The sequence below is a fragment of the Dermacentor albipictus genome, chromosome 4 (genome assembly GCF_038994185.2).
Source record: "Dermacentor albipictus isolate Rhodes 1998 colony chromosome 4, USDA_Dalb.pri_finalv2, whole genome shotgun sequence".
Classification (NCBI taxonomy): domain Eukaryota; kingdom Metazoa; phylum Arthropoda; class Arachnida; order Ixodida; family Ixodidae; genus Dermacentor; species Dermacentor albipictus.
Genome location: NC_091824.1, coordinates 119876987 through 119893034, shown reverse-complemented (window position 1 = coordinate 119893034; position 16048 = coordinate 119876987). Strand labels below are relative to the sequence as shown.

At 44.2% G+C, this 16048-nt stretch overlaps 2 protein-coding genes across 3 annotated transcripts in view; one reads left to right on the top strand and one right to left on the bottom strand.

Moving 5' to 3' along the window:
* The window catches only part of LOC135916053 (connectin-like), a 193800-nt gene that overhangs the window by 129876 nt on the left and 47876 nt on the right, over positions 1-16048 (bottom strand). Inside the window, exon 3 of one of the 2 annotated variants that reach the window (XR_011514061.1) lies at positions 2411-2508. The exons of the other annotated variant lie outside the window; for it this stretch is intronic. The gene's annotated coding sequence lies outside the window, so the exon portion shown is untranslated. Of the gene's footprint in view, positions 1-2410; positions 2509-16048 lie in introns of those variants that run through there. 2 annotated transcript variants of the gene reach the window in all.
* The window catches only part of LOC135916022 (kinetochore protein NDC80 homolog), a 42881-nt gene continuing 32274 nt past the window's right edge, over positions 5442-16048 (top strand). Inside the window, exons 1-5 of the mRNA XM_065449226.1 lie at positions 5442-5599; positions 5674-5832; positions 9929-10052; positions 11008-11094; positions 15370-15555. Of these exons, the coding sequence (XP_065305298.1) occupies positions 5684-5832; positions 9929-10052; positions 11008-11094; positions 15370-15555 (546 nt within the window). The 5' untranslated portion in view covers positions 5442-5599; positions 5674-5683. The remainder of the gene's footprint in view (positions 5600-5673; positions 5833-9928; positions 10053-11007; positions 11095-15369; positions 15556-16048) is intronic.

Sequence of the window (16048 nt, the reverse complement as noted above, 5' to 3'; positions counted from 1 at the left end):
CCAATCAGCTCTTCAGCAATCTGCTTCGATTACACATGCAGCTTCAGCGTTGTTTGTTGATTACGCGTCTTTACCCGTGGCACAGATGATCCTGCCCATGCTATTCACAGTTTTGCATGCAATTCTCAGTACCATCCCACACGCAAACAACCTACCAGACGTAAAATTAGCACTGCTTTCTGTGGAACCGTTGGTGCTTCCACAACCACCAACAGCTCCACGGCAGGCTTACAATTAATAATCGTTACAACGTCTTCATATTTTAGTGGAATATGCTAATAGCCTTCGAAATAAATCAGTTGCTTTTTGCATACTAGCTCAACATAACTTTACTGTTTTATGTATACAGGAGGCAGACGTACGAGATGACTTTCGTCTTCCAAACTATGTTATATATAAATCATCGCGCATTGCTGGAAGTAGCAGAGCGATGTTATGCGTGAGAAAAGACCTGCCATCCTATTTAAACAGTCGAGCGATTTAGATATACTGGAGTTCGTAGCATGCAAGATATCTTTTATAAATACATGCGTCACAGTGATCAGTACTTATCTACAATGTTCTAGCAAAATATCAATAGACAGCTTGGTGAATGTGTTTGGTATCGTAAACTCATATGTGCTGGTTTGTGGGGACTTCAACGCACATAACGTCACCTGGGGCAGTAAATATAATGATTCCCGCGGAAGCATTATAGAGTCTGCTGCAGAAAAAAAGTAATCTGATCGCGGTAAATGACAGCTGTCCAACGTTCTTGCGGGGGTTTCGTTACTCAAGCTGTATTGATGTTACGCTCTGCTCACAAGACCGTCTTGATGGCGTTTAATGGTCAACGGACATAGAACCGCACGGTATAGTGATCATTTTCCGATCCTGGTAAAACATCGTCTCATACGGAGTGAAGGGACCCGGCGCTACTCAAGATATACTAATTGGCAAAGTTTTCATCACTACTTCAACGAGAAGAAAGGGTGTTAACCGAGGGAGGAGGAGGAGGAATAAACTTTATTTGTGCACAGCAGATTTGAGACCTAGGCCTCTACCTAAATGACGGCCTCGAGCCCTTGGGCCCTGGCGGCATCTTCGGCCTGCTGGATTGCCTTGCGTTGGTCTTCCGGTGCACAGCTGAGCAACGCGGTCTCCCACTGCTCTCTGGTTTTAATTATTTTATTCTGTATGGGTGTACGAGGACAAGCCCATACCATGTGTTGTAGGTCCGCCCTTTCTTCACAGAATCTACATCTATCCGTGTAAAGGTCCGGGTAGTAGCGGTGGTAGGCCACCAGGTTCGGATATGTATCTGTTTGTAAGAGGCGCCATGCCGTCGCTTGCCGTCTATTTAACGAGGAGTGTGCCGGGGGGAAATGGGCCCTTCCCAATTTATAGTGTTTGGTGATCTCATTAAAGCTGGTCATCCGGTCTCTCTCCGTTCCCAGTATTTGTTGCGTGTCACCTGCTCGGCCTGTCAGTTCTCGAGCCAGGTTGTGCGCTATTTCGTTGCCGGGAAGGGAGGAGTGTGCGGGTGCCCATATAATGTGAATGTCGCGATCTTCACGAAAGTTGTTTAAAATTCTGAGTGCTTCCGGCGAGATTCTTCCTTTTGCATGAGGGCCCGATTTTTATTAGTAATATCATGAGAAGCCAACAAACACTGACACCAAGGACAACATAGGGGAAATTAGCTGTGGTTAATAAATGAAATAAAGAAAAGGTAAATTAATGGAAATTAAAGTGGATGAAAAAACAGCGTGCCGCAGGTGGGAACCGAACCCACAACCTCCGAATTTCGCGTGCGATGCTCTACCAACTGAACTACCGCAGCGCTGTTCGCTCATCCACTTTCTTGGGTATTTATGGGTCCTAGTAGAACTCTGGGAGTGTTAGCCAGCGCCACCACTCACAGACCTTGACGGCGGATGTGGGACGTCCTTTTTGCCGCAGGCGTCACGAGATCGAGATCTTTTTGGGTGAAGGCAACTGGTCAATAAACCCACATATGCTCCCTGAAGGCATCAATGTAGCTGGATTCGAGACCCTCGTTATGTAATAAACAAGAAGAAAGGGGGTTAACCGAGGGGCCCTATTTTTACTAGTAATATCATGAGAAGCCAACAAACACTGACACCAAGGACAACATAGGGGAAATTAGTTGTGCTTAATAAATGAAATAATGAAACGATAAATTAATGGAAATTAAAGTGTATGAACAAACAACTTGCCGCAGATGGGAACCGAACGCACAACCTCCGCATTTCCCGTGCGATTTATTAAGCACAACTTGATAAATCGCATTTTCTGTTGTCTGACCCAGCCCGGCCCGCTGGCCGGGCCGGGCCAGACAACATAAAATTTGAAACATTGGTGCACCGCCTTCTTGGTACTGTATTTACGAGACACTTCTAGTACAGGATAAAACGTTTGTCTAGTCCGCAGTGTTCTTGCAGCCATCCAGACGAAGATGGGCATCTCCTCTTCGAGTGCACGAAATACGATCCACGAAGAAGGGTACTGCAAGCAAATTTGCTGGTATTAGACAGAAGACCACTCACCCTAAAAAAGATACTTGGCCCATGGCCAACTGCGGGCCTTCAGAAAAGAGCATTTCTTACTTTGAAAAGTTTTTCGAGGACCCCAACATTTTGGGGAAATAAGTTTCAGTTGATCCTAATAAGCTAAATAAGTGATATGGGTGTTGTTCCGGGTTAAAGATTGATTTATGTGGTGATCGTGATTTTTACGCTGAGTGTGATTGTGTTCTGTACTTGTAGTGTAATTGCATGTGCTGTGTGTTTGGCTATTAAAATATCTGACTTTATATATGCGTAAGCGTACTGAACTCACGCACAAAACTTTGCGATTCATGTACTGTTGGACTGTATAGTTCTTATTTATCCGGTGTTCTACTGTGTGCCATAGTTTGTGTCACTATTCTCCATTTTTAGTGATTTCAATAAAAAACAAGTAAAAGCTTATATATATATATATATATATATATATGTGTGTGTGTGTGTGTGTGTGTGTGTGTGTGTGTGTGTGTGTGTGTGCGTGTGTGTGTTAGATATGTATGTGTTCATATAATTAATTATCTCACTTAAAATCATGCATTATGTTCGTGCAGCACTAGATTTACCACTCCTGGTTGGGTATTCCATAAACGTTTCATAACAAAATGGCAATGGCTGTTTCTTTTAAACGTCTGTAAATGTTCCAGTTCTCGCTATTTACGCAATTTTGTCATTCTGGGGATTTTAAAACGAAATAAACACGTGGCGCAGTTGCATGCCTTTTTTTTTGTGATACACCTTTTTGAAGATTTGTCAGAAATATTTATCATCTTCATCGCCTTAACTGAACTGACCCAAAATAATCCCAGATTTAGGGGTCAGTCAGAGACAGTTTCTGAAAAAGCGAAGTTTGACAATTTGTCAGAAACATAATCTGGGTGCCATAAATTTACCGTCCCGCGGGTCGATAGTAGCATAGGTGTAGATTTACCGAAAAAAAATAGGCGGGTTACAATGTGGTAATTTTAGAACGATAGACCTTCGAATCTGCAAGATCTCATTATCATCATCATCATAATAATCATCATCAGCCTGGTTACGCCCACTGCAGGGCAAAGGCCTCTCCCATACTTCTCCAACAACCCCGGTCATGTACTAATTGTGGCCATGTCGTCCCTGCAAACTTCTTAATCTCATCCACCCACCTAACTTTCTGCCGCCCCCTGCTACGCTTCCCTTCCCTTGGAATCCAGTCCGTAACCCTTAATGACCATCGTTTATCTTCCCTCCTCATTATATGTTCTGCCCATGCGCATTTCTTTTTCTTGATTTCAACTAAGATGTCATTAACTTGCGTTTGTTCCCTCATCCAATCTGCTCTTTTCTTATCCCTTAACGTTACACCTATCATTCTTCTTTCCATAGCTCGTTGCGTCGTCCTCAATTTAAGTAGAACCCTTTTCGTAAGCCTCCAGGTTTCTGCCCCGTAGGTGAGTACTGGTAAGACACCACTCATCTCTGCAACTCGTTAAAATGCTCTTTTCCACCTTTAGTGAAATAGGAATTTTTTGCAAGAAATCCATGCTAAGTTTCGTAAAACGAAGGTTGATTCCTTTATACAGAGACACTTTACCACCTCACACAAAGATTTCGCTGAAAACTAAGAATAATCGGGACTCCCGTTAGTCTGTTCTTCTGGACACACCCGGGTGACTTGAATTCAATAAATATTGTAGCCTAATTGAATGGTAACTTCGCAACCCTAAACTAATTCCTTTGTAGATTTAAAAAAAAAAAACATCCATACCCATGGCCCACCAACCAGACCATCAGTATCTATTTTCTAGCATTTTGAATATATTGGTGCAGACATATGCGGTACAAAAGTAAAACATTACCATAGCCATCCTACGCGCTTCCAATATGAAAGGGTGATCTTTCTGTATGCTATCACAAACGGATACTATTTCTTTTAATTCCCAGCTGCAGCCAACTTTCTTTAATTCAAACCAGACAGTACGTGTAACGCCCTTCCTCCTTAGTCTTCAATATTATACTGCCACTGCAAATAATTGTCTGCAATGGCCCATGCAGATCTGGATGTAAATGTAGAGCACATACACACTTGGGGGTATGCCAATAATCGGGTACCTCTAGGCAACTAAGCCAAAGTGTGAAGCTAAGAACTTTAATCACAATTTCTGCTGTATCTTTTGATAATTAAAGGAGACTTGTAACGCGTTCGTGCCAGCAGGTAAAACTTGGTTTACTTATTTTGTTTATTTCGATACCGTCGAGGCCCGAAGAAGTTACAGAAAGGAGTGGGGAACTTTATACACAGAGAACAAGAACAAAATAATGCGGCTACCAAGAGTATAACATTCGACCGCAGTTTTAAATGCAATTATATTGGTCTTGTGGGCAATGGTGGGTATGTAGTTACAGTCATTCGAGGTACATTAAATAAAAGAATCATAAAAGAACTTTGCACAAGAGAAAGGAACATGGACTTTGTGTTGGCGATCAAATATGTTCTGTACGCAGAATCGCTTCGAGGAAGATCATGTTTTAATTGCCGATTATGATAGGTCTTTATGAAAAGAACTAAATGAAACAACTTTCTATTCCATTATGCTATTTATAAACAAATATGAACGTTTTAAACTGCGCGGTGAAGGTCAATGTCGCTGTCGATGCGAAGCAGCAACGAACGATAGGCTTGTAAATATAAGCGATACTGACAACAACTAAACCACTGCAGAACCAACAAAACTATATAGTATATAGTAGTAGTTGACTTCATAATAGGCTTTAAAATAACGAAACAACAAACAATCATGAACTGAGCAGGAGCCGCGGTGATGGTTGCAGCCGTTTTAGCGCTGCAGTAACCGCAGCGCTTCGGGTCACGTGATCGTTAACAAACGCTTAAATGCGCGCGAACATTGACGCGAAGTAAATAGCGCGAGCAGCTCGTGCGGCTGTTTCTTTTCACGATATACGTTCAACGTGCGGCCATATCGTTTGCTATCCTTGCAACTTTCTGAGATAAACCCGCAGGACAGCTGTCAGCCATTCCTGGAATATACGGAAAGGTGCGTGTTTGCTTTCCCATGCGTGCGGTCTCTAGACCATAATAAGGTTGGTTAATTATTCTCTTTTGGTCTAGGTACCCAAAAATGGAACACAGGGGAGCGCGTTCGGGCAAGAAGAGCTTGGTCACGCCGCGTACTTTAATTCCTCGGCGGAGCTCTTCGGCCGATGTGCGGACGAGTCGCAGCAGCCGGTCTGCCTGGACACCCGCCATGTCCGGTGGACGAAACAGACGGTAAGCGAACTTCCGTGTCATTCCACACCTTTGTCGGCCAGATAGTCAAAATTTAAGTTGACGCTGTGCATTCGACGATTTCGCTTGAATACGCAAACCTCGAGTGTGCATCGGTCCGAGGATATGTAGAGTTGCACGAGTCAGGGGTGGAAGTACTGGGCGCTACACTTGAAAGTCAATGTTCAGACGCTGCCTGAATGTCCTGGACTGCATTCTACAGTTGTGAACTCTACTGCCTTTGAAACTGCGAGTTCGTTCGCTAGTTAGTGCTGCAGTCAGTCCTTAATTCATACCGCTTCGATAGCTTCTGGAGGAAAAGTCGAACCTAGGTGGTGACCAGTCACGCCCAGTGGCGTAGCAACAGAGGGGGCCGGGGGCCCGTGGGCCCCGGATGCAAGGGGCCAATGGGGGGTGTGTCATATACGTCTGAAGACACCCCTCTTTCTGCCGGCTTGACTGGGCGCAAATGGCAAAGAATGCTCCGGTATCCAGTAGCCCCAGCTCATGTACCCGACGCGTTGCGCCGCAGAATTGTCGGCTGCAGCTCTATCAACACCCCACGAAATAATTGCACGAATGTGCAGGCTAAAAAAAATTTACTTCGCAAGGTGGTCGCTGAGCTATTCGCCTTAGCGGAACGTTTCATGTGGGGTGCGCTCGTGCCGCGTGTTCATGCTGGGAGCAGGCGTCGCTAAACATACAGTGAGGCGTTGGGGTTCTTGGGTCCCTCTTCCGTTCCGAACGCGCAGCGAAGACGAACAAAGACAGCAGCGAGAGGGCGTTCAACGAGCGCGCCCGGCGCTCGCGTTTACGGCGAAGCGTTCGTTGAGAGCGACATAGCATAAGTGCGGCCGTGAAAAATCGCGAATGGGATTCACTGGATGGTCTTCAGACTCGGTGCTTGGAGTTCCTGGAATTTATCGCCAAATGGAACTTCTTACTTACTTACTGTTACCTTTCGCTTGTTCCTCACGATCTGCGTGTCAATTGCATCATGCGAAAGGAACTTTTCCAAGTTAAAGCTGATAAAGACGTCTCTGCGCTCCACCACGAGTGATGAAATGCTGTCAAACTTGGCGATACTGACCACAGAAAAAGAACACGTAAGAAATATATAAACTTTACTACTGTAATTAATGGGTTTGTAATTTTGTAATAACATTTCCCGATATTCTATGATGTTATGTGTCTTTGTGATTACTAGGAACTCGGTAGCATGAAAAATGTTGCAGATAAGTTATAACCATATCCTGAATAATCCTTTAATTAGTACTTATAGAGGAAGCACTTCAATTCGAGAAGCGAGGACTCAGTCATATTATTAACTCAAGAAAAACTTCTTAAACAAAATTGCTTTGGGTGCTACAGTACTTTGGCACTGCGGGTGGCACCCAGTATGGCAGCAGCGACAGAAATACGAAACCAGTGACGTTGATCCCTCAATCATCTCCATTGCGAGTGCAAACCAACAGTAGTGCAAGTTTTCGCTGGCACGGGCTTCATCACGGCCTCTTTTTTATTATTATTAATATTTTTGTAATGGTGACGCCAAGAATCGACGCGAAGCGTGCTCTATTCTGTGCCCAATCTTGGGGTGGTACCGCACCTCGGATAATCACGTTTGTCCGTATAGCAGCAAATAAAAAGGCTTTATCGATCAGAATAAAGAGAACTCGCAATTGTCATAGCATTGACGCGTGTGCCGCAGGGAGGCAGGTGGCATTTTCTAATAGGGTCGGGAGATCAGTGACCCTGACACACAATTTAATTTTCGTTTTCGTTCAGGGCTGCCGACAGCCAAAACACTCCGTGCCATAGCCCCTACGACGATTTTTGTGGAGTTGTTGTAGGGCAAGATATGAATGTCGGGCTTCAATTTTGCAAATGTAATATTGCCGCTAAAATTGGCAATTGAAGCTTTATAACGATATTTTTTGTTACCTGTGACGCGAGCCATATTTTCCACGATGCCGCATTTGTATTGGCTGCCAAGCCTTATGTATGACAGAAAATGTGCACATGCACTTATCGCAAGTTATCAGTGCAGCACCCTATGTTATTTGGCGCAGAAAAAACAGCGTGTATACCTGCTGCATTCGCGATCTCTGGGAAAGAAAGTGAAGGGGAGAGGGACCCGGGGACATGCGCGGTATCCAAGGTGGCTGTAGTGGGGCTGAAACCCGGAAATTGTAGACATCCTCGACTGCACCGGGGGGAGGTGACAGAAGACCTATGGGCCCCAGGTGCAAGACCACCTAGCTACGCCACTGGTCACGCCCCCGCCCCCCACTTCCTTTATCTTTTATACCTGTAGGTGAAATTTGCAGCTATACTCGGCAAAATAATGTGAAAACAGAAATGTGAAGAAAATGCAATGCCTTTCCCAACTAAGCCATTTTACAGGCAAGTCAATGTTCAGACACTGCCCGGATTGCCTGGACCGCAGTGTTGAGTAGTGCACTCCTGTGCCTTTTGCCTACGGATGCTGATGTCTTTCTCGCTTGAAAGCTGATAAGGTTATGAAGGCGAAGTTGTTCAAAGTTCCACTTCCATGGGAATTGGAATGAATCAACTTCTAATGCTAGCTGATAAGGCTGCACTGCAGCTAAAGAAAATTAAGAAATAAAGAAAAGGTAAAGAAAAACCTAAAATGTCGGAAACCAGACAAACTAAAAATTTTGTCTTGGTGAAGTGTGCCAGGTCTGTTGGAACGGTTTCTTGCCCTTGTTAATACGGTAACTAGCTGGGTGAGCCGGTACGTCTGCATTATTATTGCTTACAGCATGCACTAAAAACATGGACGAAAAAGAGATGAAACACGAGCGCTCGCGTTTCGTCAGTTCTTCGTCCATGTTTTTAGTGTGCGCTGTAAGTAATAATGCTCTTGTTAATTCATACTGGTGTAATAAAGCTTTCTTTTTTTTTGTTTCCTTTAAAGCTTCTCAACATTTCTCATTCACTTTTTAATCAGTTGTTCCATTATCTCAGTAACTTGGAATACCAGGAGGCGTTATTCCACCAGAGGTTAGTGAACTGACTAGTTTACTGCACCAGAATTGTCAGAGTACATTGAATGTTTTTTGCTCCACGACTCAAAGTATAGTGTGTACTGTTGGCCATTCATCATTGGTAGACATGTGCCCGTAAAGGGTGCCCATGCAAAGTGAGGCTGCTCGCCTTACTGCAATAATGTTGCTTACATTTTGTTTTATCTTTGTTTCCTGACCCTGCTACCACATGGCTATTCCCACCTGCCCTTGTCGTTGAGGTGGCCAGCATTGTTGCCACTTTTTACAGTGTGGTCCATTATTCAAGGGGACACTCAAATTTTCGGCTCTCACTTTTCTGGTGGCCTAGTGGCACGTGGCTGTGGAGGCAATGTCAGTGCACTGCAGTAGTCTGTTGAAAGTAGTCGGAGCTACTAACCACAAGTTGCCTGCTATAAATCTAGGCAATTGCACTCTTGTGAAGGAGGAAAATTTGAACGTGCTCTGCACACAAGTGTTCTCTTAAATGTGGACCATTCTTTACAATGGGGTATGGTTGGTACATGCTCCATTTCCTGCCATGCATTGCTTTCCTATTGCTTCCGTCAAAAAGCTGCCTGTTCCCAAGCGTAATTTGATTTACAAGAGCTAGGAATTTATCTGTCTGCTTGATCAGCACCAGCGCTAGCCACCGTAAACAATGCACAGGTAAGAATGGCATTGTGCTGGCAGGGTGAGAAAACAAGCATAAAAATGTAAGCAACACTACCGCAGAAGGGCAAGCAGCCTTGCACTCTGCGTGGAAACCATGTGTGCATACATGTTTCCAATGCACTGTACCTTTCAGTCGAGAAAATGATGCACTTAAAGCCTAGGGTCAAAGAAATGCAGCTATAATAAAGCAGAGTATTATGGCAGTACAACAGCTATGAAGTAGTTGGAGGACTGTGGCAATCGGTAATGGATTGGGTAAAGCAGTGCCTGAAAATTCGAGTAGACTGTCAGCATAAGAGCACACAGCTTAGTCATTTATTCTCTCTACTTGTAGCATACACAAAAAATAGTATTCAGTGTGCTGTGCCTAATCTGTTGCTGTCTTTGTGGGTTAGCTCATCTAGCCTGTCTCAAATGGACCGTTTGAGCCAAGGCGCACAGAAACCTGCAAACCTGAAAGACCAGAGGAACTTCACTGACAAGGCCTACCTTTCTGAATGTGTGGACAACTTGTACATTGTGAGTCTACAATGCTTAAATGTCTTACACCCTCTGTGGTGGTTTAGTGGCTATGGCATTGCGCTACGAAGCACGAGATCGCGGCATCGAATGCCGGCCACGGTGCCTGCATTTCGATGGGGGCAAAATGCAAAAACTCGTATGTACCATGCATTGCATGCATGTTAAAGAAATCGAGGCAGTCAAAATTAACCCAGTCTCTCCCACTGTGGCCCGCCTCTTAGTCAGATCGTGGTTCTTGCACATAAAACCACATAATTTAATTTCTTTAATGGATGACTTCTTATCTACCTCTCTATGGAAAGAGTATACAAATAGAATTATTGTATTTCTAAACACATCTAAATGTCAAAGTTTAATGCTGTACACAACTGCATGTGCAGACAATAACTCTTTCAAGGTCACTCGTGGCTTTAAATGCCGAGGATGATTATAACATTGTTTTCATACACGAGCATAGCAAGGGAAGCAAGTAAAAAAAAAGTGTGATTTAGTAGTGCTGGAATTTTCTTACTAATACTACAATGGCTTCTGAGAAAGTCCATTTCGTTGTCAGATATCACAACTTTCTCTGCAAAAGTAAAGATTTAGTCAGTATGCCTGGGTTTTGCAGTAAATACCTGTGGACTACGATCGGGTGACTATGAATGAGGAAGAGCCAAAGAAAACTGTTGCTTTAATAGACATGCTCTATCTAGTTCGACATAAGTGCCCTTCAGCCATTGCTCCATGTTTCCCCTAAATTCTTCTTGGACCTTGTGTGGGATTGTTGCTTGTGCAATGCCGTAGAACTAGCTGGAAGGTGTTCCCCTAAACATGAGTTTGGGGGCTCAAGTAATATAACCTGAAAGGAGCCACTATCACCAATATCTCTAACCCTTTTAATGTGTTCTTGTGAATGGAACTTTTCTGGCCAGTGGCTAATTTTGCATTTGTACTCATTTTCTTATGGCAGTTTCTCAAGGAGCAGGGATACCCTCACCACACCACTCCCCAGATGTTGAGCAGGATGTCTGCCAAGGAATTTGAAAATGTCATCACAGTGAGTGCTTCCTACTTCATCAGGAACAAGCTACTCTTGCATGCAGTATCGTGAACACTGCCTTCTGTTAATCTTATTCTGAAGTGGATTTACCGTGCTGACGTAGGGATAATGAGGGTCAAAAAGAAAGTGGCTGTATTCTCTTCTCATTTCTTATTTTTAAATAGTGCCAAAAGGAATTCTTCAGCAATTTAAAAAAGTTGGTGATCCTAAATCATAAATGAAAAGTTGGTTTTGGTGGAACTGGAGTAACCAAAGCAATGCAGCATGATTGAACTATGTGGTGCACAATGTATGTGAATGCACCTTAAGCATTTTTTAAAGTTCCAAGAATGCAATAGTGCAAGATGTTGCATTTATCCATCAATCTCTTGACATTTCACGCATTGTGTCAGGCTTACCTCTTTCGTTTTTGCATAATTTGAGCACACTGGGCTTGTCTTTGCACCATTTGTTCGCTTGCGTTTTTCCAATTACGACATGAAGCAACGAAACCATTAAAACATCGTATTTAAGTCAAGCCAATTGTGCTTAGTCGTCTATCTAAAAGAAAAATGCCTTTAAATATTTCGGTGACCTATTTATGCTTCAAGATACATTGGTGCTTTTTCATGTATAGCGCGGCACTCACTTGAAATCTAAAAAATAAAACAGACAGGAAGATAATCAAGAAATATTTCATCCACGCACGTCGACTTCACTTCATTTTGCTCTCAATGTCTTTCAGTGTTAAATAGGAGTGGAACAGAGTTGCAACAGGTTACCATGTAGCAATCATCTGAACAATGAAGGCTATGATGGAGACAATAGAGGACTGCAGGCGTTTCCATTCAAAGCTGGATATTGTTACAAATGAAGTGCAGCAATGTTATGTTAAACATCTCGCTACACTGGTGGTTGACTCTTGGCAAGATGAAGCTGGGGAACTAAATAGTGTTTGTTTTAAGCTTGTATTACTGTTCTAAATTTTATGGAAGAGACAATGATGCAAGATGCCACCTTGCATTGCAATGAGAGATCGGGAAAGCCTAAAATTTTATTTGTGAAACGCTGGCACAATGAGAGAAGTTGGAGTGGGTGAAATGTGCAGGCTGATTTTGTGTGGGTTCATGTAGGCCGTCTGGCCTCTTGCTTCACGTTACTGCATTTTGTTGCACGAGGTAGGAGCGCGAGAAAGACAGCAACAAGGGAAGCCAGGGGAAAAGTTGCATGAGTTTGTACCTAGGTGGTGTTGGCTTGTACACTGTTGAACTGTTGCCATGTGCCGTATCCTTATGACAGTAGCAGCCTTAGTTTCACTCAATCACTTGAGGGAACTGCTGATCTGGTGTCTGCAAGAGCTGCAATCGAAGCACTTCGGCCAACATGGGAATGATAGTTAGTACGTGGACTTGCCTCAGTTTGTCCTTCTGGCTTTAAACGGCTTCTTTTATGTGATGAACTGATCATATTCAAGGAAGTGCTGCGGTATAAGTAATTAAAATTGCCTGACAGCTCGATTCGAACACAGGGCCTCAACCACACAAGCCAGATATTGCAAACATTACTCCGCAAATACGTGTACAAGCAGAACCATTGCAATTAGCAGCGATTGTGTGGCTTAGCTGTTCTTTCCTTTTGCATAGAAAAAAAGTACATTGCTTTGAACGTTATGCCTTTGAACGTAGATAACGCGTATAAATGAAGCCGCAAGCACGTCGAGGCCACAAGCACGAAGACAAGACAAATCTGGGTACACTAGAACCTCATTACCACATATGTGAAAACTCGTAGGGGAAACGTACTAACTGGAGAAATGTACAATCCGAAGTAACTAAAGAAAGTAGGCTAACTAAACTGTTGTCGACGTGAAACGTCGCTGCACAAGATGACAACACACGAGCTGATGAGCCTCTGGCGCGATGAGACACGTCTTGTGTTGCTATTGCAGAGTGTTTTAGGATGCCCCCGGAGAAAAACGCGCCACTCGCGTACGAATGGTGGTGCATTGGGTTATCGCCAACGAAAAGCATGCATTACACTTCCAATGCCACATACGCCCCACGCGCTGCAAGGCAGATAGGTGAAGATGTTTATCGTCATAAGGTTGACAGCGATAGCAGTGAATACGGCCTGTAACAAGGAGATCTGCTGCTACGAAAACAAACTGAGTGCACGCCAGCGCTTTTACGCGAGATGGGCAGGCGAGTATTGCAGGAAAGCTAATGCGGTGGGTGCCTACTGTCTTTGATTGTGCGTGCCTCGCGCCTTTTCTTGTTTACGTTTTCTTTCTTCAATTTACATGCCAGCAGCACGATTGGATTGAGGCACGCCGTAGTAGGGACTCCAGATTAATTTTGACCACCAGGGGATCTTTAACTTGCCCCCGATGCACAGGACACGGGCATCTTTTTTTTTTTTTTTTTCATTTCACCCTCGTCGAAATGCGGCTGCCATGGCCGGGATTTTTCTTTACATAAGATCTAACAATCGGAAAATCCAACTCCAGTGGCCCTATCTTGAAAGTGATCTGCGGCGGGGACAGAGTGTGCCAAGTGCTGATAGCTTCATGTGTGCTGTGTTCTTGCCACTTAGCTTGTGTTGAAGCGAGGGGCAGCACGAAGGTCAATTAGCTTGCTGCAGCTGTCGCGCTTCCTCCACCATTTTGACAGCGAGTGTGTGCAGTCATCGAAAGAGATGTGTTCATGTTTACTTGTTCGCGTGAGATGCCATACCTGTTGATTTAGTTGGTAAGCAAATATTTACAAGTTTATATGGCCAGTAAAACTACTATCCTTACTTTGTGTAGCTGTCTGCTAATTTGCTATCGCAATCAATGCTATGCCTTTCTGGCGAAACTGCGACTTGTTTACATGAGATCTAGCGGCTGGAAAACCTGTCGTATGATCAGTCTGCAGCAGGGAATGGAACCAAACACAAGGCTGTGTATTTGGTTCCCAGCCAATGTAACTGCATTCCAGTATGAGCAGAATGCAGCAATGCTTGTGTACTGGTGTTTAAGCGCACGTAAAAAGTCTCCTCACCAGGCTCCATAGTAAATTTTGGTTATGCAATGGAAGTTGTTACGTACCTTCTGGGGAGCGTTCTACCACAATTTTTCGGGTCAGCTCATTAATAGCAGAGATAGAAATATTTCAGTGCCGCGAACCGGTGATTTCAGCAGGCGAACTCAACTTTCAAGTGAGACTCTCTCCACTTGCCCCATCTAGCCCCCGCAAGCGAAATGCCTTCCCTGCGTTCTCCCATACTGGACCTCGAGGATCATGTGACACATGTGTTGCAGGCCCCGCCTTCATCTTTTCCTCCTCGCTTTCTCATGGTGCGGTGCACTTCCGCTGACAGCATCGCACACGAGCTGTGTTGATTGTCACATTTCACACAGCGCACAATTATGTGCACTGTGCATGAGGACACCTGACTAGTGCTATAAGTCAGTGCTACACAAATACTAAGGCAGACAAGCAGATCACAGAGCATGATCCCATGCTGGAACACGATAGAAAATGACGGTTTCAGTGTCTGCATGTATGACTGCACGACGGTGGGGATAAGCAGACAAAACAGAAGTACATCTCTTGCTGCGGTGCAAAGTAAAACAAAAACATGCAGGCATTTGGTTTGTGTGTTTTATTATTTCTCTTGGCTTTAATTCGTCAATTCAAGCAACAGATCGCACAAGTAACAGATGTTGCCTTGAATAATTCTCGAAGTCGTGTGTCTCGATGATTGACGTCGCACTGCGAACACGAGTACGTAGGTGCAGGAGCATGTGCACATCACCGTCTGGCTTCGAGTGCAGTCGCCGCGGAGGAAAGGGAAGACAGCGTTCGGATTGAAATTTCAGACATTCGCGCTGCGCGTAGCGATATTATAGTTCGCAAACACTATCAATAGCGCGCATTGTATTCTCTGCGCGCTTGTCAGCTTAAAATGTCGAGACCTGGTGAGGGGCCCTTTAAGGAACCTTATGTCGACTTTCATATTGCATTCTTGTGATGCAAAGGCCATCAATTATCAGATAAGGAAAGACAGCCATTGGCAGCAATGGATATTCTCAACTGTGAACCAATTTAGTTGCAACATGAAGCCAAACTTCTCTATTCTTCTAGCCCTTGGCTTACACACCACTGCCATTGCTATTGCAATATAATAGAAAACACAGTGATGGACGAGGCCCAGTGCTGAGCTCTGTTAGTGTCCAGCTTGGCTTGATATTTTGGTCGTGCATAGCGTGCATTCATTACTGGCACAAGAAGTAATTGAATGTTCATGCAGTTTTTAATAAAGTTCTTCGAGCCCAACTTCAAGCTGGGTGGCGGGTTGCGGATGGAAGATGTGGTGCTCGAGCAGCTGCGCCGGCTGGGTTATCCGTACCCATTACACAAGAGCATGCTGTTGGGAATCGGTTCCCAGCCACACAAGGCCCTCGCCATCATCACCTGGCTGGCAGACTTGGCCAAGGTAAGCATGAGTAAACAGGAAATGTTGTCACCAGCAGGCTCACTTCTGCAAGTGACCTTTGTGTTTCCAGATGAGTACTGCTGACATAACTGGTCCATGAGCAGAAAACGTCGCCCCCCCCCCTTTTTTTTTTTCAGCCGAGTTCCTTTCACCTAGTGTCCAATCTGTGGCTTTGGCATCTTTTTAGCAGTACTGTTACAAAATGTCACTGTTAACCAATGTCATGGGAACAGTACAAATACAAATGTTTGAACAATGATTTTTTTAGCCTTGCGGAGCTGCTATAACAGCAGGCATGGTTGGTATTCTAGATTTCAGTTCTCTTTAACCCAAGCAACAGAAAAAAATTTATTAGGGCACGTCCAATCAAGCTAACACGCACTGTTCAGGTTTCTGAAGTATCTGTACACGTCTTCTCCTTACACTCTTAGACAAAAGTACATCCTTTGGGGTGTATATCTGCCACACAACGATACTCGTCATCTACCTTGCT